The 23,977-nt window shown below is 41.5% G+C and overlaps 1 protein-coding gene across 1 annotated transcript in view; it reads right to left on the bottom strand.

Annotated features, from left to right (window-relative positions):
• USH2A (usherin) overlaps positions 1-23,977 on the bottom strand; it is a 504,580-nt gene that overhangs the window by 178,534 nt on the left and 302,069 nt on the right. The window contains exons 39-41 of the mRNA XM_069955428.1: positions 23,705-23,855; positions 23,479-23,621; positions 10,628-11,256 (exon numbers count right to left, since the gene is read on the bottom strand). Of these exons, the coding sequence (XP_069811529.1) occupies positions 10,628-11,256; positions 23,479-23,621; positions 23,705-23,855 (923 nt within the window). The remainder of the gene's footprint in view (positions 1-10,627; positions 11,257-23,478; positions 23,622-23,704; positions 23,856-23,977) is intronic.

The raw sequence follows: 23,977 nt of genomic DNA, 5'->3' as shown, positions 1-23,977 counted from the left end.
GCTTACCGCTGTCCCAGCCTTCTGCCGTCTCATTCCCTGATGTCACCCCCGACAGCTCGGGTGACATCAGGAAACAAGTCGGCAGGAGGCTAGGGTGGCGGTGAGCTCTGCACTTATGTTATATTGTTTGCCACTGTACTGTCCCATCCTTGAGCTGGGTACCTCACGCCCCTACACCTATCACACACCTAGGGTTAGTGCTTTCCAGAAAATTCCCCACCAATGGGAGGTTTAGTCCCGGCCTCCCTTATAAAGCCTCCTGCGGAGTAGTAGTTGGTTGTAGTCAGTATTTCTGTCAGGATGTCTTTCAGATGAATGGAGTAATTTGGAGTTAAAGCCTTAGTACTCCATTGATCCTTGAACCTTAAAGCGACTCTGTACCCACAATCTGACCCCCCTAAACCACTTGTACCGTCAGATAGCTGCTTTTAATCCAAGATCTGTCCTGAGGTCCGTTTGGCAGGTGATGTAGTTATTGTCCTAAAAAATAACTTTTAAACTGGCAGCCCCATGCCCAATGGGAGTAGCCTAGATTGTGTATGCATTAGGCTGGCACACCCTCTCTGTCCCTCCTCTCCGCCCTCCTCATCATTAGGAATGCTCCAGGCAGATTGTCTCCTATTCCTCAGCTGTGTGAATATTGAACATGGGCTGGATCGTTAAGCACCTGTGCAGTGTTCAGCATAGAGAAAATGTTCCAGTGGCATTCCTAATGATGAAGAGGGGGGGGGGGGTTGGGACGGAGGGGTGGTGCAAAGTTAGGGCACAGATACTTCTGTTTGGCACAGGCTGCAAGTTTAAAAGTTTGTTTTATGACAATAACTGCATCACCTGCAGAACGGACCGCAGGACAGATCTTGGATTAAAAGCAGCTATCTGACGGTACAAGTGGTTTGGGGGGGGGGGGGGGCAGATTGTGGGTACAGAGTTGCCTTAACCTAACCTACCTTTATACAAGTCCAAGTATTCAGAGACTGTCATTCAAGACTCTGAATCTGTATACCCCAGCACCCAGCTCAAGTCATCTGTGTTGTTCACCTTGTGAGAGGATATTATTCTTGTATTGCACTTTGTGTATCGCACACTTAACCTTCAGTAAATGTTGTTCCTGGGTAAGTACTGGACTCTGTGGTTACTCCATCCCTGCACCTACACCCCGTTCTACCTTTCAGAAATCATGTGTCAGTATAAGGGGAGGATTAACTTTCCCATGTGCCCCAGGCTGTTCACCAAGGTTGGCCCCCCCAACCCACTGTAACTATGGCGGCACTAGCTTTAGTCTTTTTCTTCCATAATGCAGCCTGTAAAGGACCTGTGGTGACATCATTGTCACGTGATAAGGTCCTTCAGTATGTTCTCTAATGTTACAGCATTGTCTCCTGGCTGCAGTTTTGCCCTGAGTTGTGCAAAATTGCGGTAAAAAGCAGCGATTTTATGAAAATCATGGCTGAACTGTAGTCTGGAAATAATACACCACTGAAAGTATAAGTCTGTTTGGGGGTCCATGGGCCCCCCAGGAGCTCAGGGCCCAAGGCTACTGCCCAAAGCAGACCTATTATAATCCGCTACTGGTCAGTATACCCAGAGGTGGGCGCTACCACTCCTGACCGCCATGGCAAGTGCCTTATTGGTGCACCAACACCTCGCCCCACCTAATTCAACACCTAGCAACCCCAGGTTACTACAGATATGAGATAGATAGATAGATAGATAGATAGATATCGGAGCTCACAGTCCCCATGGGGTTAGTGAGTCACAGGTTGGAGCCCTTCATAGTGTATAGTAAGAATCCTTATGAGGTTATAGTGCACTTAGCACCTCCTGAATCTCAAGGACAATGTATGAAGTGGCAGGCATTGGATTGGTAAAGTACACAGCGCTACGCTCTCTAGTTTTCCTAAGGCTCGTGGGCTTTCAGACTGTATCTTGGCAATGTAAAGCGTGAAAGCATCGGAGCTCATAAGAGTGTATTCAGAGCGGCATAAGCAGTTTGCTCATTGATTTGGTGATCAGGATTTATGCTGGAGAGGCGGCTATTGTGGAGCAGGCGGCACACGCGCTTATTTTCTTGACAAAAACATACAAGGCTTCAATGAGGCGTCATTATCTGTTGTGCAGAAGTCATTGTATGGTAACCTTGGGAAGCTTCGCTATCAGTGATTAAGATGTTAACACCGACGCTGCTGTGCCCTCTGGTGATTCACCGTCTAATAATATGTCTGGGCTCCTTCAGCTACACAGATGTATTACAAGGCGCAGCCGGACAAATTCTGCAACGTGAGCTTATTAATGACAGTCAATTGATGGGGATAAATGAGCGGAAGAAGCGCGAGGGGGTTCATATGGCCAAAATCCCATCAATGGGTGATAGAAGAGATGAGCGCTCAGCGGCCATTTACATGACCTCTTCTATCAGGACGCACTCACTGTAGGGGAGTGAGATCAGGGGGATACAGAGTTGTAGCTTTATTAGCCTTGTCCTACATCTAAGTACCCAGGACGAGACGGAACAGTTGGTTAGAGTTCCCCGCAGTCCCAAACCCATGGTCCATTGACCTCATCATTATCCATGATCTAAAAGCATAAGGACATGGCTATAGGTCAGGGGTAGTGATGAGCGAATACTGTTAGATCGAATAGACATTCGATCGAATAGTAAGGTATTCGATCTATCGAATATTATCAAATAGTTCGCCGAATATTCGAAAAATATAAGCGTTTGAACGATAAGCGTTCAAATCCCCCAGCTTCCGGTTTTTACCTCCAAGTGGTCGAATAGATGTTTTTCAATAATTGAATACTTGTTCCCATAGACTTTAATGGGATTGAATACTGTGTGCTCCTCCAGTAGTATATAGCCCTCCTGTGCGCTCCTCCAGCAGTATATAGCTCCCCTGTGTGCTCCCCCAGTAGTATTTAGTCCCCCACTCTCCCCTTGTCCTGGCGTCAGCGCTCCAGTGACAACACTTGAGTGCCGAAACCAGAGACAGGACAGAGCGGCCTCTTGTGACCGCTGCGGCCACAAGAATGACTGCCAGGGAGGGATGGATGCTGCTCCTGAACGGTAACTTTGAGCGCCCGTATTAAATGCTCATAGTTGCCATGCAGCGGGGAGCAGCGCAGCTCAGTATACAGGTATAGGTCCTTGAGTCTGAGGTGGCCTAAACGTTCCCAATGCTCCATAGGGGCATCCATTTCTTTATAGACCCAGTGAAAAATGTTGTGTTTTTATACTAGTGGAGACACCACTTCTGTAGTGGTGGTGCTCGTGGCGGGATGGTGTCCCAGACATAGTGGATAAGAAATCCCGGCACTCACCAAGTAAAATATTGCTTGTTTATCATGTGCAAAACATCATAGGGTACAGGAGGACGCGTTTTGGCATATAGCCTATAAGACTATATGCCGAAACGCGCCCTCCTGTACCTTATGCCCGAGCCTCTTCCTGAGCATTATTGGTGGGGGGGAGAGTCAGGAGGCCCCATATACTTTAGATGGTTATTCAGACCCACCTTTAAAGCGGAACTATCAGCAGGTTAGAAGAATCTAACCTGCTGATAGCCTCCTATAGCGCACGGGACGCCGAGGAGGAAGATATGTCTGTTACCTTCCTCCTCCTCGGAGCCCTTTGCTGTTAGCAGTGTAATAATCGCTCCAGAGCACCATTAGGAGCATTGCCCTGCCCCCAGAGTACGAGCCAGCTCCATTGATTATCATTAGAAGGAGCGGACTGGATTGGTGGTTTGGCACTCTGGGGGCGGGGCAGTGCTCCTAAAGGAGGTTACACTGCGAAAAGCACGGGAACGGCGCTGAGTAGGACATACCTATCTCCTGTGCAATAGGGACATATCAGCAGGTTAGATTTGTCTAACCTGCTGATAGTTCTCCTTTAAAGTACTTATAGAGCCCCCTGTAGACCTCAAACTGGCACCACCGAGCTCATTGAGAACTAAGGTGATGCCTCAATATATTTTATGTGTTTTTCATTTGGTATCCTCTTATGGCTGACCGGAGGACTATTACTATGGTTCTTACATGGGGTCGGTAGATAATAGTTTTCTACCTGAGCACATGCAAGGTGGGGAAACCTATAATCTATCTATTTTTGCATGTAGGGCTGGTGGGTCAGGAGGTGGCCATACACCTTATTTGGACTCCCCTCTCATACCTGTATGCGGCTCCAATGCTCCACTTCAAACTGTTATCAAAGACGCTATCCTTACATCTCCCAGAATGCGGTGCACCCCCTTGTTAGTAACACGTGTACCTGACCCAGTCCTGTTCTCGACTAGAAATCAGTGGGACCATATCCCCTCCCCTCTGATTCTAATGAAGTAGTGTCACAGAGAAGAGGGGATATCTTCACACTCGGGGGATGGGCCCGCCCCAAGTGCATAGAGCCAGGCCGCTGCACGGCAAAAGAATGGCACCGCGCTCAGAAACTGAGCATCATGTAAAAAAAAGCACCGCACCACCTGGTGTGCTTATCTATCCATGCTTCCTCAGTGTCCTCCTACGGATTTCCAGTTTCCTCCACTGACCACAGCTGCCTCCAGCTCGCTCAGCCAATTACTGACTGAGATGAGACAGCACAGTGGCCAGTGATTGGCTGAGCTGGCTGTCACTCTTGTCTCAGCCAGGAAGTGGAGGCGGGGGGACCCCTGGGGAGCGCAGAGAGGTAAGTATTGATGAGCAAACTTGCTGAACCTCACTAAAACCGCTAAACACCTACAGTCATTTAGCTCTTTTACTGTGGTTCGTTTAAGGTTGGGTTTGGATGAACGCTCATCTCTAATAGCTGTAACTATAAAGTGTGTTGTGCCTCTTAAAAAAATAAAAATAAAATAAAATAAAAATAAAAACAGTTTTCAAAGGTTTTAAATAAAGAGAAATTACATGGCACACAACAAAAGATGCAGGACTGAGCAATAGATTTTTGGTTCTATATAAAATAACAGAAATTACATAAAAAAATATAAAATAATAAATAAAAAATAAGAATTAAATCTAATAAAAATTGCCGTTTTGGGGCTATCCCTATTCCTCCCCTCTGAATTCCGGCCACTTTTCTGTCTAGTATTCTTTGATGATGGATGGATGTGAATTTAATGTGTTTCCCCCCAAGTGTTTTACTATCCTTCTCTAGCTGGACGGGTGCCTACCTTTACAATAAAGCTTTTGATGAAGTTCTAATGATGGCACGGAACACGTGGCGCTCGCTTTTATAGCCTTTTCATTGATTTTTGTAATAATGAAAGCAGCTTTTAAAATCACAGAGATCATTATCTTTTTTTTCTTTTTTCGGCTTTTTATATTTGCATCTCTCTAGTCTTTTGCTTGTCTTTAACCATTTTGCGGCAGGTTGCAGGCAAAGTTTGTGGTTTCTTTTGTCCGTGTGTCAGGGGGGGGGGGGGGGGGGGGGTGCTCCGCATCAAATAACATTAACTTCCCAGGACGCACTGACCTTACTAAACAGATTTCTTTGATAATATAAATTAAAAGCTGGAAAGCGGATCAGACGGGAAGGTTTACGTCCTGTGATGTTATTGTTTTTATTTATTTTAGGAAAACAATAAAGTATTAATTACATTTGTATCAAAGCTTTGAATTTTAACCCTTCATTGAAGGGATCGCCCAAGACGTTAACATTTCTGAACTCCAGTACTCCAGCACAATGAAGGGGTCATGACGTCCATATGAGAGCTGCATCACCCCTCTACTGTTTACTATGATACAGCAGCTCTTGCATACAGATAAATGTGCCTGGTACTGCAACATGTCCGTTGGTAGAAATCCTTAAAGGGGTTATACAGCGATTTTTTTCTTTTTCTTTTAAATCAACTGGTGTCATAAAGTTATATAGAATTGTAATTTACTTCTATTTAAAAATCTCAAGTCTTCCAGTACTTACCAGCTGCTGTATGTCCTGCAGGAAGTGGTGTATTCTTTCCAGTCTGACACAGTGCTCTCTGCTGCCACCTCTGTCCATGTCAGGAACTGTCCAGAGTAGCAGCAAATCCCCATAAAAAACATCTCCTGTTCTCCAGACTGAAAAGAATACACCACTTCCTGAAGGACATACAGCAGCTGATAAGTACTAGAACACTGGAGATTTTTTTTTTTTAATAGAAGTAAGTTAGAAATCTCTGGCACTTTCAGTTGATTTGAAAGAAAAAAAATGGTGAACTACCCCTTTAAGCATGACTTTGGCGGCGGCGTTTGATGGCGTTGTTTTAGAAAAATAAATAAATAATTAAAATAGATTTTTTTTTTTTTTTTAATACAAGACAACGGTTTGAAAGAATACGATATACACAAATATTTTGCAATTAGATCTAACGCGCGACGCTGGACGCACAACTAAGTAACGTGAAGTAATGTGACAGAATGGGTGGTATACTGCCCTGAAATAAATATACGATAATTACAAATATTTGTGTCCACTTAATGGCCGTCAATTCATCAGCCGATTCTGAGATGTCTCCGGATTGATGGCCTTGACTTGACGTAAAAACTGAAGACGTCGTTTGGATTTAATAGGGGTCATTAAATGCGTGAATCAAGTCTACAGCCTCAATGTCTGAGCATAAAACACGGACATACACTACCTGAGGATCTGCCAAAACTTGATACAAAAAACAATGTTCTATGAATTACTCTTAAAGAGACACTGTCACTATAGCAGGTGTATTTAAAGTGATTCTTCCACAAACAATATTGTAAGATGCTCTCTACTGCCACCTCTGTCCTTGTCTGGAACTGTCCAGAACAGGAGAGGTTTTCTATAGAGATTTGCTCCTACTCTGGACAGTTCCTGACATGGACAGAGGTGGCAGCAGAGAGCTCTGTGTCAGACTGGAGAGCATACACCACTTTCTGCAGGACATACAGCAGCTGATAAGTACTGAATGACTTCTGAATTTTAAATAAAAATAAATTACAAATCTATATAACTTATTGATGCCAGTTTTTTTTTGTTTGTTTGTTTTTTTTTTAAAGAAAACCACTTTAATTTTTGTCTCCTGCAGTCTTTTTTTCTGGCCATGACATAGTTTTTTAAATTGATATTTCCCAAAAATAAAATTTCTTTCAAACCAACTGGTGGCAGAAAGTGCCAGAAATTTGTAATTTATTTCTATTAAAAAGTCTAAAGTCTTCCAGTACTTATCAGCTGCTGTATGTCCTGCAAGAAGTGGTGCATTCTTTCCAGTCTGGAAAGCAGGAGAGGTTTTCTATAGGGATTTTGCTGCTGCTCTGGACAGTTCCTGACATGGACAGAGGTAGCATACACCACTTCCTGCAGGACATACAGCAGCTGATAAGTACTGGAAGACTAGAGATTTGTAAATAGAAATAAATTACAAATCTATATAACTTTCTGGTACCAGTTGATTTGAAAAAAAAAAAAAAAAATCACCAGATTTTTAGGGATCTGATTTGCCAATGTGATTTATTCCCGGAACACCGTGGAAATTAATACATGACACAATTATCCTCGCAATAAAAACGGAACCATGGAAAACTGTCTGCACTCTGCATTGCATGCTGTCTCCTCGGGCTGATCGTCTCGCGCTGGTATAAACGAGTGGCGCTTTGTGTTCTGCTGATCAAACCCGAGTAGCGGTGCATTTGGCATATGTACAAGACTAGACGCACAGAAGCATGTGTGTGTTTACACAAAAGACGCTTCAAAGCTACAAAAATCCCTCTTGTTTGGTTACACTAATTTCCCCTGAATGAAGTTCTGTCTGCGAGCCAAAACAATAGTAGTTATCCAGCCCTCCAGAGCCCGATCCCACATGGATTCCGGAAATAATTGAAAACTTCTTAGGTAGTCCTGGAAGCCTGGCTTCTTTTCTAATATCACTTTAAGAGTTGTTTTTAATGTGTGATTACGGACAGATTACGCTAAAGCCGTCATTTACTTTACCTCCCCCTTGGACTGCGAACAGAACTTTATCAATAAATAAAGGTTTATGATGACTCTGCCCTATAGGAAGGTAATAGACTAATTAGGTAATTACCTTCCCTATAGGAAGGTAATAGACTAACTAGGTAATTGGTGCCGCAAGAGTCTTCTAGCTACTTTTTTTAGTTCCTTCTGTAGAGAAAAATTGCTATAAGGAGAAACGGAATAGATGGATTAAAGACGCACTCTTTTTCTTTCAAATCAACTGGTTTCAGAAAGTTTTATAGATTTGTCATTGACTTCTGTTTAAAAATGTCAAGTCTTCCAGTACTTATCAGCTACTGTATGTCCCGCGGGAAGTGGTGTATTCTTTCCAGTCTGACACAGTGCTCTCTGCTGCCACCTCTGTCCAGAGCAGCAGCAAATCCCCATAGAAAACCTCTCCTGCTCTGGACAGTTCCTGACATGGACAGAGGTGGCAGCAGAGAGCACTGTGTCAGACTGGAAAGTATACACCACTCCCTGCAGGACATACAGCAGCTGATAAGTACTGGAAGACTGGAGATTTTTGAAATAGAATTAAATCACAAATCTATATAACTTTTTGAAACCAGTTGAAAGAAAAAGAATTTCACTGGAGTACCCTTTTTAAATGTGTTTTTCAGGAATATATAATGATACCCTATCTGGATAGAGTATGTGTGATTGGTGGAGGGCCGATCAATGAGATCCCACACTTTAGAAAGGGATTGTGGTGTTCTCAGGCAAACTGTATAGAATAAAGGGTTAAACAAAAGGTTTCTTAATAATATAACTTTATTACCAGTTTTGTACTTTTGAATATTGAGTGGCAGCAGTAAGGGGCGACGCAGCCTCATCTGCTTCCACCAATGGTGTCAACCTTACTTCTGCCACTCAATTAAAAAATTTAAAATAATAATAATCTATCTATCTATCTATCTTATTTATTTTTTTTGTTTACATTTTCATAAACTTTTATGACATATGTCATAAAACTTTATGTAAAATTATTATTAATAATAATAATAATTATTATTATTATTATTATTGCATTTCCATAAAGTTTTATTACATTATATATATATATATATATATATATATATATATATATATATATATATCAAAAATTTTTATGGAAATGCACTAAAAATAATAATAATAATTATAATTATTATTATTATTATTATTATTATTGCATTTCCATAAAATTTTATGACACATATATGTCATAAAACTTCATGGAAATTAAAAATAAAAATTAAAAATAATAATAATATTATACATATTATAAAATAAAGTGCCACCTGGTGTCATGTGCAGAGAGTGTTTATATGGTAATCCAATGGTGATGATGGACAACCATGACTCAGGAAGAAACTCACTAGAGAGGACATATAGAGGACATAGAGTATAGAGGACTATAGAGGACGTAACCTTGTCTTCAGGTAAAGTATATGAATTATAGCTGCATGTGTGATTGTCTGATCTATTAATATACTGTATAATGTTACTTATCCTGCACAATGAACATTATAAGTGGGGAATGAAAAAAAGCAAAAAAAGCAAAAAAAAAAAAAAGCCGGAATTGCTGTTTGTTTTTGTCGGATGATATGTTTAAAAAAAAAATAATAATAAAAAAAATCCCATCTACACCAAAGTGGTACCACTTGAAACTACAGGTCAACCTCCCTTAACCCCCCATTGACTGAAAAATAATTAGAACAATTTTAAGCATTTTTATTTTGCACAGTAAGGCTATGTTCATACATCGAAAGAGACCGGCTGTTTCGTGACCTGGCCGGTTCACAGAAGAGCCGGCCTCTGAAAAGATCATCCCGGCTGGTACTGCATTACCGGCCGGTTGACCTTTGCAGCCACAGAGTTCTGATGCGGGCGCATCCATGCGCACCCGCATCAGAACTCTCCACTGCACACTATGGAGCGTGCGCCGCCGCAGCCGCTTGCTCCACTTTGTGCACTTACAGGGTTTTCTGACATGTCAGTTTTCTACTGTGCCTCAAGAGATCCCGGCCGGACCGTATACTATGTGTATACACTCTGGCCAGTATTCCATAGAAGAGTAAGCAACATATCTTTTTGTAAAAAGTACGGCCGTTGTTGCTGATTGCAACAACGGCCGTACTTTTACGAAAAGATACATTGCGTAAACATGGCCTAAAAGTAGTAAAATAATACAAAACTATAAAAACAATTATCATTGTAATCGGACCGACCTACAGAATCAAGTAACATGTCAGTTTTATCATAAAGTGCAATGCGCAAAAATGATTCCCCCCCCCCCAATATGGCATTATTGTGTTTGTTTGTTTTTAATTTCACCCAACAAGTAATTTTTTGGTTTGTGTTTCTCTATATTTTATGGTACATTGAAGATGTCATTACAAAATGTAATTGATTCCGCAAAAAGTAAGTAAATTAGAAATTAGAGTCATATGTCTTAGGCACAGTTCATTCTAAGCAAAAATGGCGGAATTGAAGGATGCACGCGCCTCTGCTCCTCCCCTCTTCACTCAAAGAATTGACATGTCAATTCTTTGAGCGGAGAGTGGCGCGAATGGAGGTTCACATGCCCTCCCATAGAGATACTGCAGGACATTGAGCATGAGACGTTTTTGCTCAGTGTGAACTGGGCCTTAGAAGGCGAGGAGGGAAAAACTAAAAACCACTAGCACTTACCTTTGCTGTATATGGGCCTAATACAGTCACTTCTGGTGGCTGGACTCCCACTGGTCTTGAGGGTCTGGTTGTGACCTCCACCCAGTCACTGTAATTAGTTCCACCATTAAACGTTGTAGCGACCATTCTGTATTCATACGTCTTCCATGGGTTAATGTCACTTGCTTGATCCACGTACTGCATTTGGTGATTGCCCGGCAATGTCGCTATAATTTCCACACGTTCATCGCTTTTGAGTCGTCTTTCGATACTGAAGCTTTCTATGATACCGTTTGGGTGGAGCGGAGGTCTCCATCTTACTAAGACCGATGTGGGGTTATCGGACTGGAGATCGGGTGGTAGAACATAACTTGGGGCATCTGGAAGGGTCTGTACGATTAGTGACTCCTCTGATAGTGAACACCCGACCCTTGTGCATCCTTCTATCTGATACATGTAAATTGTGTAAGGTGACAAATTGGGGAATGTGTGGCTGGATCGGTTTCCCGACACAGTCATCTCCAGGCTTCCATTTTGGTAAATCTTATAATGAGTTATGATTCCATTGGTTTTTGTTGGATGTTGCCAATTAATAGTTATAGATCTTGATCTGACATGGGAGAGACGAGGTGGGTCCAAAGATCCTGGTTCTGTAGATGGGAAATAGACATGTATAAAGTTTTTTATTTGTATCAATGCATCATTCATGTAGAAATGAGCCACTCTATGGTCATTTTGGGTGTGATTGAGTGAAAATTGTTATTTTGGATTCTGACTCATTAGTGTCTTGATTGCCGAAGTGTATACTGTATATAGGAGCAGGGACTACTGTAAAAGATAGGAGTCCCTGCTTCAATATAGTACCCTGAGCGGCTCAACACATTGTAACTAACAGAAGTTGGCCTATATACTCAAAGACTAAGTGGCTAATTGATTTGCTCATCTATGGTGGCAACCCATCAAATAATTATTTCTCATACATTTTACCTGCAATACCATGCCTATCCACATGGGGAGCAATAAAGAGGAACTTTTCAAGCTAGATAAACATACAAAGTGCCACTGCTAAGTGAAGCGTGCCACAAAATCATAACACACCCCCTGGTGGAAGAAATATTTACTGTCAACACTGTTTAACAAAGCTTGTGAAAAATACTATTCTGTGTAGATTTCCTAATACCAAATATAACAAAGGACTAACACACAGGGGTAGACTAATTATTGTGCATTAGGGCAGTGCCCAAGACCAGGCAGAGAGAGCCAGCTGTCCCTTAAAGCACCAAGTGGGGAATCTACTTAATTTGGGGGGTGGTTAACTACCTGCTGGGGGAATCTACTTAATAGGAGACATTAAATACCTACAAGAGGGGCCACTTAATCTACTTAATTGTGGTGGGGGTTAACTACCTGCTGGGGGATCTACTTAACAGGGGATTATCTACCTAATGAGGGGATTACCTGCATACTGGTGGAATCTACCTTATGGGGGGATTGCCTAACCAACAAGGAGATTATCTCCCTACTGGAGGCATCTACCTAATGGAAAAGGGGGAGGGGGTCTGCCTGCTGGGGGCATCTACCTAATGGGGAGAGGGGTTCTATACCCAATGGGGCAAATACCCAATGGTGCAAGGGGATCTGTATTTACTGGGGGAATCTACCTAATGAAGAAAGAATATTTGTACCTACTGGGGAATCTACCTAATCGAGAAAGGGGATTTGTACCTCCTGGGGCATCTATCTAATTGGGAAAGGGGATTTGTACCTCCTGGGGCATCTATCTAGTTGGGAAAGGGGATTTGTACCTACTGGGGCATCTACCTAATCAAGAAAGGGGATTTGTACCTACTGGGGCAACTACCTAACCAGGAAAGGGGATTTGTACCTACTGGGACATCTACTGAATGGCAAAATGGGATTTTTACCTACTACCTAATCGGGAAACAGGATTTGTACTTACTCAGACATCTACCTAATCGGGAAAAGGGGTTTGTACCTACTGGGATATCTACCTAACCGGGAAATAGGATTTGTACCTACTGGGGCATCTACCTAATCGGGAAATAGGATTTGTACCTACTGGGATATCTACCTAATCGGGAAATAGGATTTGTACTTACTGGGGCATCTACCTAATTGACAAGGATTACTTAATGGGGGAAATTACCTACTGGGGGCTTACCTGCCTACTTGGGGCATCTACCTAATTTACTAAAAGAAAATACCCTCCAGCTCTGCCTGTGACAACTTAGTAACACATTTGCATGTACTCAGGTGGTAGTCACCCAGACAGGAAGGTTAGTTGCTAAAAATCTTAAACCACAAGACTGTAGAATCCACCATAAAGCCTGTAATATTAAGTGAATTGCAGCGAATTAAACACTTCTCATCCAAGATATCAGCAGTTTCCACATATCCCCAATAATAATCCGCTACCTGTACGCTATAAACCCTGCAAACATATATATATATATTTTAATTTTACGATACTTTCCGCCCTTCCATTCTATCCGTGGCGGCGGCTCCATTGTTACTATTTGTGATTCTAATCCATGTTTGGCAATTTATCTACTCCCTGTTAATATTGTAGGTGATTTTTTATTGTGACTGTGACAGAAGCTGCCGATTTAGCTCTTTTACCCACTGATAAATAAACAATGCACACATCTGACCTTTGGGTTAACAGGTTTTTATGCCTCTTCCACTCAGCACTCTAACAGATTCAATTACCATAAAGGTTCAAGAGCTCGGATGAATACTGAAAAAGAGCAACCATATGCCTGCCTAGGTGTTGTGCAATAGCAAATACTCTCCGGGGGCCCCCCAGAGAGATGGCTTAATTGTAAATAATTCCACCACGCGACACAATCAAGTCACCTTGAATGCAAAAGCCTCAGTCTGTGGAGGGAAAGTGTTATTTAAGCTTTACTGGGCTGCGTTAAATTCTGCAATTTGAAGGGCTGTTAAGTTTTTCAATTGAAATTTCATTTAAAATGCAGGTGCCTTTTATTATATCGAAGCTTTACTGCTCTCTAGGTACAAGCAAGAACACGGTGCAATAACACCAGTCTGCCTCAATCACTGATCAGCGGAACAGCTGTAATTCGAGGACATTTAGCATTCTTATAAACCACATCCTGATAAGTCAAAATTGCTACAGCAGATCAGGGAAATCGTATCGCCTTCATTTTTTCGCCCAGAGCAAGTTTTGACATTTATGTGATTTTTTTTTCCTTTTCTTTTTTTTTTTTATCCCCCCGCTCTCCCCATGCGTCTGAGAGCAATAGATTTTATTATATAGCTTAAAAAATATATATACTTGCATTTGGTAATTGTTTAAAACAGCTTTGGGTTTTTTTAAGCCTTCAAATGTCAGGGGGTTTAAAATGTAACAAAATATGTCAAATGGAGAATTTGGAGAAGGTTTATTATATATGGCGCACATATAATGCCGAATGGGGGCCGCGCGCTTGGAAAAGGTTTTCTTATGACTTTTGGGCAGAGTGTGACCTTCCTCGGGGACCGGCTGGATGACGGGCAAGGATGATGGCTTAACCTCTGAGGACAGGTTTGGCGTGCAGCTTTTTGGGTCATAAAAGGGAATAAACAAAAAATGAGTGGAATTGAATATTTTTATAGTTTATTCATTAGAATTTATAAAAAGTGAGACCCCCCCCCCATCATGGTAGCTGTTTATCTCAGCACAGGAAGACAGGAAGGGCTAAAAAGTCTTTAACCAGGAAGGAATTATCAACATTTTTTTTAGATTGAGCAAAACTTTCCGATCAACGTTCGGAAAAACACATCCAGGAAGTCATTTTAACATGCTGATCAAATTTTTATGATATTCTAAGGATAATTGTTTCTCGGTATTTTCACCAACCACAATACATTTGGAAAGTCTTCCTACTTTCACTTTTAAAAATTTTTTTGTGTTGCATCCTTGTGCAAAAAAAAAAGTTTCCCCCATCATTCTGCACTCAATATCCCATAATTATATTGCAAGGTTGGAGTCACGCGTTCCGCATTCGCAGCGGATTTCTCACTGCGAGTTCCTCACAGTGAAATCCACCGTGACACTGATTTCTATTAAACTCTATGGCCCTCCATTCCTGCAGCGGATTTCAATTCTGCTGCTAGAATATTGTGCTATAAACTTGTTAAAGTTAACTACTTAGCTCATTTTTGGATAGACAAAGCCCTGTCCCAGATGACAGTGCAGATTAGAGCAAAAGCCATGAAGAGGAATGAACTGCCTATAAAGCTCAGAGACAGGATTGTGTGGAGGCACAGCAGCTCCTATAATTCTAAATATATGAAGTTGGGAACAGCCAGGGCTCTTACTAGAGCTGTCACCCCACCAAACTGTGTAATCGGCGGCAGAAGGGGGCAGTGGTCTTGGTAAGAGAGGTGACCAAGAATCCAATGGCTGTGTGCAGATGGGGAAAACTTCTAGAAGGTCAACTATGAATGAAGCCTCCACCAATCTGGGCTTTATAGCAGAGTGGCCAGAAAGAAGCCACATCTCATGAATAGATGCATGAAAGAAAAAAAGAAACACCTTGTGTGAGAACCAAGATTTCCCAAGAACTTTTTGGTCTCAATTTTACGAGTCATGTCTGGAGGAAACCAGGCACTGCTCATGATCTGCCTAATACCATCCTTAAAATGAAGCTTGGTGGGGGCAGCATCATGCCAGGGGGAACAGGAAGACCGGTTAGGGTTGAAATGTAGACATATTACAATCGTCTAAAACTGGGCTTATACTTGTTTACTCCTCCAAATGATGTCAAGTGACTCTGAGGCCAATATTCACTCCCTTACTTACATAATAGCACAAAGCTGGCCATACAATTGTCCATGAAGTCATCCAAATCTGTTGATGTTGGTTCAACCATTAACCATCTAACATTTATAGGGTCTCCAATCTCTCACCTAATGGCAGATATTAGGGAACACAAACATCGGACCCGACTACGTCCTTGATGCCTGAATTAGCAACTAGCAGAGGAGTCTGGTGCAGGTTTTTTTTTTTCTCTTTCCATTCAGAATACTTGCCAAGCCAAGTGTATGTAAGAATCTGGAGACCAAGACTGGGTCGTTTAGCTAGCAAAGTTCACACCATCCACAGAAAGAGAAATCGGGTTGCAGCTTACCTGTCAGGCTAGGTTCACACTGCAATTTTGCAGACCGCTTTTCTCAAAAAACAGAAAAAAACACACCCTTTTTTTTCACGTACACAGAAACGCACTAGGAATAGGCAAGACTTTAAAAAAAAACTTTAACTGTGATTGGCTGGCTAAACTATGTCACCTCCTGAGTATACGACTAGGTGATTTCAGATCTGTCACTTGCTGGTTGGAACTAGAGAGGGACAGAATGTATACCGGGGAAAGAAAGCTTTTAGGTGAAGTTAGGACCCCCAAAAGCCCCTGTTAGGGCTAAAAGTATAAAAACTATATATTTAGAAGCTGTTGTGAGACAGGCAGTGTATTCAGACATCTACTGATAGTGTATACGGCTGTATACTGTGAGTGTGGGATAATACCTGTTATCTTGCTACTACTGATTTGCGCAGTCTGCGTCCTGTAAAGGAATTGAACAGCTCTTTCATTTTAATATATATACACTATATTATAAATATTATATATTATACATATATAATATACACGCTAATATTACGGAAGTGCGTACCGATAGACCAAAACGCACGCTTCTACTTTATGTTCATCACTAGTGTTAGATGCATCCAGGCATGCTTCCCCTGCTGTCCCATATGCATCCAGAGGTGTTGGCATCATTTCCTGAGGTGTCATTGTGCACTTAGTGACCTCCTAGTGGTCAAATATTGATTTCCAGGTCCCAAGTATTTTTCTCCTATAGACTATAATGGGATTCGATATTCGTTTGAATATACAAATATTGGGAGCTATTCGAATCGAATTTCGAATTATCGAATATTTCACTATTCGCTCATTCGGTTGCGACTATTATTCGCTTATCTCTATTCTCTTAGAGGGAGGGTTCAAGGAGTTGTAAGTAGACAACCTTATACTTTTCTGCTCACTATCACGCTACACACATGCAAAGTCATAGTTGATCAACTTTGATGTAATTTTTTCTAACCTCTGTTGACCCTTCGGGAGAAGACAAGATCAAATAGAGACAGAGAAATATATAGCCTGTCTTTTTCCATAGACTTTAATGTAGCACATTATTAGACTCCAAATATAACGGCATTTTGTATCTATTTTACTGTCATATTTTGATTTGATTTTATGGCGTGTGAACACAACCTAAATGTGTATGTTGTTTTTACCACCAAAACCAAGTCTAATAATGTAATAGAGTGTGTCACAGTAGGGGTTGTTCACTGGGTTAGGGCCATATTGGACATGCTGACCCCACACTGTGACTGCTGATCTTCCTATACATAATCATGTCTGTGCAGACCTTGCTTTTTATAGAAAATAATATAAGATTTCGTTATACTTACCTCTCCATGCACCCCCGATGTCCTCCTACCCTTTCCACACTGACCATAGCCGCCGCTGACACTTCTGATTCCGTCTCCGCAGTGACAACCGCTCAGCCAATCATTGACCGAGACAAGACAGCACCACGGCCAGTGACAGCACCACGGCCAGTGATTGGCTGAGCAGGCTGTTGCTGCAGGGAAGGGTTCCGAAGGGTCAGCAGGGAAAAGGCAGGAGGACATTGGGGGTGCATGGAGAGGTAAGTATAACTACATTTTCTTTATTTCCTATACTCCATCAGTCATCAGATGTGCATCATCATCATCATCATCATCATCATCTATCACACAAAGCAAAGAGTGAACGGGAACCGATAATTATAAACTTGTCGGTCGATGAGTGTACGATTGCTAGCTCCTCTGATCATTGGCTTTATTACATGTAGCAATAACTGCCCTATGTTGCCTGATTTGGCAGATCATTACTCTGTGTAATAGGGTCATAACTCTGCCATTCCAATATGTTACCATTTTTCATGTCCTTGTTCAGTCTTGACAAACAGGAAACAGCTTGGGTGGGTCACTTGCTGCGGCCAACAATCGTTTTCACTAACTGATGGCCAACAGTCTCCCGACCTCAAATATACATGAAGGTTTGGCGTGACCAAATCTTGAGGTGTTCTCTATGGGGAGAGATAGAGCAAGCCTAAGGCCATGTTCATATGCTGTAAGAGACCAGCCATTCCGTGACCCAACCGAAACAGGTCACAGAACGGACGGTCTCTAAAAAGATCATCCCGGCCGGTACTGCAATACCGGCTGTATGATCTTTCGGGCCGCAGTACTCTGATGCGGGCGCATCCGTGCACGCCCGCATCAGAACTTTCCACTGCACGCTATGAAGCGAGCGGCCAGAGACACTCGCTCCATAGTGCGCACTGACATGTCAGTTGTTTGCAGCGCCGCTAGGGATCCCAGACGGAGCATATACTATGTGTATATGCTACGGCCGGGATCCCACAGACAGCAATGCAATGTATATTCTCGTAATAATCACGGCCGTTGTACAACGGCTGTGATTTTACAAAAATATACGTTGTGTGAACATAGCCTACAGTTGTGTCTCTGGCGAACTTTAGTATAATGTGTATCAGCATTCTTAGTAGGCATTTCCTGTGCATTGAAACAGGATGAATAAGTGAAGATTAGTAGGCAAATCAGTTTGTTTCGACCCAGTCTGACCCCACAGGACAACCACTTTAAATATTCACTTGTTCAATCTTAATAGTGATGAACTTGGGACATTTGACTCTTCTTCCAACAATCCACTCTGCCCCAAATTTCTTTCGAGCCATTGCACCTTCCTTTGTATTTTGGGTTTGTAGGCTTAAAGGAGAAGTCCAATGTTGTGCTTTTTTTTTTTTTTCTTTCAAAAGAGTCGGAAAGGAGGAGGCTGAACATAACAACATGCACTTACCTCCCTGGCTCCAGCGCTGGGGTCCGCTGTTCTCCACTCCGAACTGGAAAAGTAGGTGCACGTTGTTACCTCCTCTGCAGCTCTTTTAAAAAAAAAAAATAGCAAACAAGAACAGAAAATAAAAGACTTAATACAAACTTTTACAATTAGAAAATCGTGTTTGCTTTTTCCCCCTAAAAACCTGCTTACGACTTGAGTCTAGTATTACAACTTAGCAATTTTAAAGTGAATAGAGCCAAGCTGCAATACCATAAACAGCCTGTAGACAGGTGTGGCACTGTTTTTCTAATTTTTTACATCCTTTTAAATTAATTTTTACGGTAGTCTAATCCAGATCAGTGCAGCTCTCCAGGCTACGGCTACAGTCTGATTTCTCCTAGCAATCCTAGCAGTCTCTCGGTATGGCGTGTCAGTAGGGTCATCACAATTATGTAAAACACAAGTAGCGCCTGTAATTGGGGTAGTTGGCTAATACAATGAGAAGCTTTGAACAAGAGGAAAGTTATGTTCACAGCTGTAGCTATCACTTTCTAAAGTAAGAATTCATGGCTGAGACGACATGAAAAAGATGGTTATAAAATTTTAATGGAATGATAAAAGGCAAAAGTCAGCCTCTCAGCTGAATTCTTAAAATCCCTATATATCACCATCAAGTCCTTAACTGTAAAATCAATGTAGAATATAACATGTTGTCAATGCTCTTGTCGCTGGATGGGAGACGGCTAAGGATGACAGCTACACGGACAGCTCGGCGAGCGTGCGACCAGAAGAATAACAGATCTGTTGTAACTTCCCAGCAATTATTTGTACAAGTAATTATTGATAAAGGAGTCCTACCTTCTCTCCTCTATCCTACCCCGCCGGAGAGGAGAAGAAGAAGAAAAAAAAAAAGAGGAAGAGAGCTATGATTCATATTCCAGGACCGCCATCATTAATAAAAGAAGATTGCTTCATTTCGGCAAATTAAATTATCTTTTTTATGGCAAGCTATTTTGTTCAACTACTTTAGAAGTCTGTACTTGAAATGAAGGGGAAAAATGCTATAAATATTTCCCGATTATCTGTCGCCGGTGAAATCTGCTTATTTACTTGGTTGACATTGATTCCAATGGGAATAGAAGGGAATTAGACATGGAATCAATTGGTTTGTTCTGTAGGGTAAGAATTGGAAATTGGAGAAAATGGACCCATTGACCATGGTGTTGGCATTGGTTTAATGTGGTTTTCCGGAAGTACTACCTAGTTAGTGCCTACTGAAGTATGAAGCTTACTGCTTCTGGCTGCATCAACAGGGGTGTTGGATAGGCTATCGATAGTTTTTTTCCTGGAAAATCCCATTCTCGTTGTACTGCAGCTGCCAACCAACTGATCAGAAAGGATGCCAAGTGACAGCACTTCACTGACCAACTGTTGGATAGGCTATCTATAGTTCTTTACCGGAAAAACCTTAATTGTTTTATAGGTTCTACCATGCCAAGACACATTACAGTGTGGAGAGATCATGTTAGCTTATGATCACACAGTGCTCACATACAGGTTTTTTTTTCTTTTGGTCTTTTTTTTTTGCAGATGTTTATGGCTCAAAATAGGGGTTCAAAAACTAGTGTTTGAACATTGTTTTAGATTAACCTTACAATGTTCAGCTTTCTCTTCTGATCTCCCAGACACCTCTGGCAGTGGCTTATCTAGCTGAAGGACAAGGACTAGGACAAGTTGAACCACAAGTTAAAATCATGGTCAACCATTTTCTGCCTTGATATGTGCCATCATGGAAGCCCAAAGAGGTCAAGGTACACACTAAGGCCCTGTTCACACAATGTATGTGTTGTATAAATCACGGCCGTTGTTGCAATTTGCATATACAACACATACGTTGTATGTGAATGAATGGAATTCCAGTCGGAGCGTATTCATATAGTATACACTCTGGCCGGGATTCTATCTGGCCGCACGAAAAACTGACATGTGAGTTTTCTGTGGCTGCTATTCATTGAATAGCGGCTGCAGAGAACCTGTCAGTACACACAATGGCGCATGTGGCTCTGGCCGCACGCTCCATTGTGTGCAGTGGTGAATTGGTAACCGAATTCACCAGAAGTGAAGGTCATTCGGCCGGTACTGCAGTCCCAGCTGGGATGATCTTCAGTAAAACGGCGGTTCTGTGTTCCTGCCAGGTCATAGAAAGGTCAGTGTTATACGTAGTGTGAACATGGCCTAATCCAACAACTGTTCTTCTCCCAACTGGTGAAGAAAAGATTGGGCTTTGACTATTTTTATTTATTTTTTTTCTCCATTACTCTTAGCCTACAGCAATTATGTTTGCCGTGGACATGCAGCTCAAAAATAGGACACATGCAGCATTTCTACCCCGATATTGTGCCCCCAGGTCAAACCTGGTGTACATTATAAAACAGGTTTTCTATAGGATGGACTAACCCAACATTTTTGCAACATTTATTGCTCTCAATATGGTAATATCTTGGAAAACCTAAGGTTCTTAGGCCTCATGTGTAACAGGGCTTCAATGTACCGCGTGCTGGGATCTTCTTGTGTTGCAAAAATTTCTTTGGGTCCCCTAAAACAAGGTCCAAAGTGCTCTGCAATGTCCAGAAGGCCATTCAAGAAAATGGGGGGCATGAGAGTTCTGTTTTCCCATCCTAACTGCAGCTTCATTCATTAATTCTCTGTTTTTGTGATCATAGGGCTACCAGTGGTTGGACCCCCACCAATCCATGATTTATCGAGCAAAAGGCCTAACTAGAGAAACTTGAGCATGATTGATTTCAATTGTAAGGCATTTCAATGCCATTGGCTAAAAAAGGTGGATGTCGGTCTAGGGAGTCCTGGAAAACATGGATACAGCCATAGGCCATAGATTATATCCATGTTTTCCAAGACTCCTTAGGGCAGCATCCAACTTCTTTCGCTATCGCTATTCAAATGCTGACTCCAGCATGCTCCAGTTGCGCTCAACTCTAGTGCTAATTTTTGAGAGACTAAAGCCCCTACCTGTGCAAACCCACTTATTCCTCGGTAACTGATTTCCGGCAGAATTACGTCAATATAGAGTACATGCCTCCCATCTCCATACATCTGTGCTTCACCATCACCGTGATTATAGTAAATGTCAGATAAAATTTGTGAAATTTCCGTAGATTGTGAAACGAGAATTTTTATAAATGTGCTCGGATAACTATTTCTCTCATGTCCTTGTTGTATAAACTTGTTTTACAGTCCATATCCAATCGTCTACCTCTGTGTTTTCCCTAGAGCATGGAGAAATTGCCTATAAAAACATCTTCTGAATGATAGCTTGAAAGTTAAACTTTTATTTGTGATAGAAATGGGTAAAACCTCCAAAACAGAATGGATTTGACATTTGTCTATTACACGTTGCTTGATAGCCACATTGTTCCAGACCATCCAAAACCACCCATAACATCGCTTTATAGTCGCAAGGTTAGTCATAATGCCGTTTACACACAGGAGGAAGCTTAGTGAAACAACGCGGCTTATGAGAGATCAGTACTGGGATGGATTTAAGGAAATATCTCATGTATTTCATGGTTGTGTCATTTACATATAAGTATATACATAATACAAATGCATGTTTTTTTTCTTATGAAATGTTGAAGCTTTTTCTTTTTTTTTTAAACTTTCTTGGGGGCGGCCATATTGGAAAAATGTATTTCCTGTATATTCTGTATAGACAGAGCAAAAGGGTGCGTGTGCTTTATGGTAGCTACAGTGAATGGAATTTAAAGGGGTTTGGGAGCAAAACATACTGATATCTTAAGGATAGGACATTGGTCACTGGTCATATCTACAGAACGGGGCAATGGATCTCCAGAGAAACGGCACCGCTAGAATCAGCTCGGCTAAGCCCATCAACCAGTTTTAGAAACTTCTACCATCATATGTGCTGGTAGATTCGCTTTAAGTGAGCAGTAATCTCCTAAATTGGTGCTCGTCTACAGTCACTGGTAGATCCATAAAAAAGGATGTTAAGCTAGTAAAGTAAAGTCCCGGTCATGTTGTCTTCTTGATAGCCACAGGCAAGGCTAAAGACAGTGCGGAGGTAACAGTCACACCTAGGACCCAGCGCCTTAGTGGGCTTCAAGACTCCTTGGTAAAAAGAAAAATGTCCCATGGTGGGTTTTCATATTGGGGCCACCATTGGCCATTGGCTCCAGGAATATCAAGACTATATATATATATATATATATATATATATATATATATATATATATATATATATATATAGTCTTCAGCACTACATAGTAGATGCTTCTCTAATGTCGGATATATTCTTGAGTTTATGAATAACTACTCTTATGGCTATATATTTTAGCTCCCTTTTCCAGAAGCTAATGATGACATGACAAAAGTTTCAGTGCCGGGAGCTTCCTCCGGGACGGTATCTCTAAAGGTTGAAGAGGTTGCAGTGGCATCTGGGCCCTGGTGCCTTAGGGACCCAAAGGACCTTCTGCCACATCGTACGACACTACTGTATTAGGAGCTCAGGAGTCTAGAATCACACATTTGTCTTCCCCCCATACTTCTTTTTGCATCTGAAAAACCATATTGTTTATCCTTGTTACACACCAGAAAAAAAAAAGAATAAAAACAAACAAAAATACTAAAAATAAAAAAAGTAAAAAGTCACTCCTACATTCACCTTATGCTGAGAGCTTTGTGTGAGATGTAGCTCTTGGTTATGGCTTATGAAAGAAGGATCGTAGTGTTATTGTAGACAAAAATTCATAAACAATTATTTTTATTTTTACTAAAATTATTATTTTTTAAACTTTTTTCAAATTTAAAGATTTCAATGCTAATGTTCTTTTCCCATCTGTCCTTTAAGAAATTAAAACCGAAAACGACCTGTTACCAAACATGTAACCTTTAGTTTTGACTTACTGTCCTGTTCCGTCGATACGTTCATCCATTTGCTGTAGGTATCTCCATAAGCATTGGAGGCAACAATCCTAAGTTCATACGTGGTGTATGGTTGGAGATCCTTAATAGTGTAAGTGAAGGAGATGCTGGGGCCTGAGAACTCACTAGGAGGCCAAAGGAAAAGATTTATCAAAAAAAACAAAACAAAAAAAATGTCTACGCAAGGCAAATGTAGATTTTTGCTTACTCTGTGATTTTGTTGGTGGGATTCGTCGATCTCATCTGGAGCCGATAGTTGGGTAAGCCAGGAGCGTTATTTCGAACTGGTGAAGACCAGACAACCTGAAGACTGGTCGGGCTAGCAGATGAAAGCCTCGGAGGCAGGATACCATCTGGAGCTGTCGGAAAACATGGATGAATTAGAGCAGAGAAAACTGTGGGGAGCATATGTTGGATAAAATTGAAATGCTCCATATACTGGAAAAAACTTTTCCTCGGGATCAACAGCAATGTTAACATG

Source organism: Dendropsophus ebraccatus, chromosome 15, assembly GCF_027789765.1.
Source record: "Dendropsophus ebraccatus isolate aDenEbr1 chromosome 15, aDenEbr1.pat, whole genome shotgun sequence".
Lineage (NCBI taxonomy): Eukaryota > Metazoa > Chordata > Amphibia > Anura > Hylidae > Dendropsophus > Dendropsophus ebraccatus.
The sequence above is the reverse complement of the archived record's forward strand: the minus strand, read 5'-3'. Positions and strand labels throughout refer to the sequence as shown.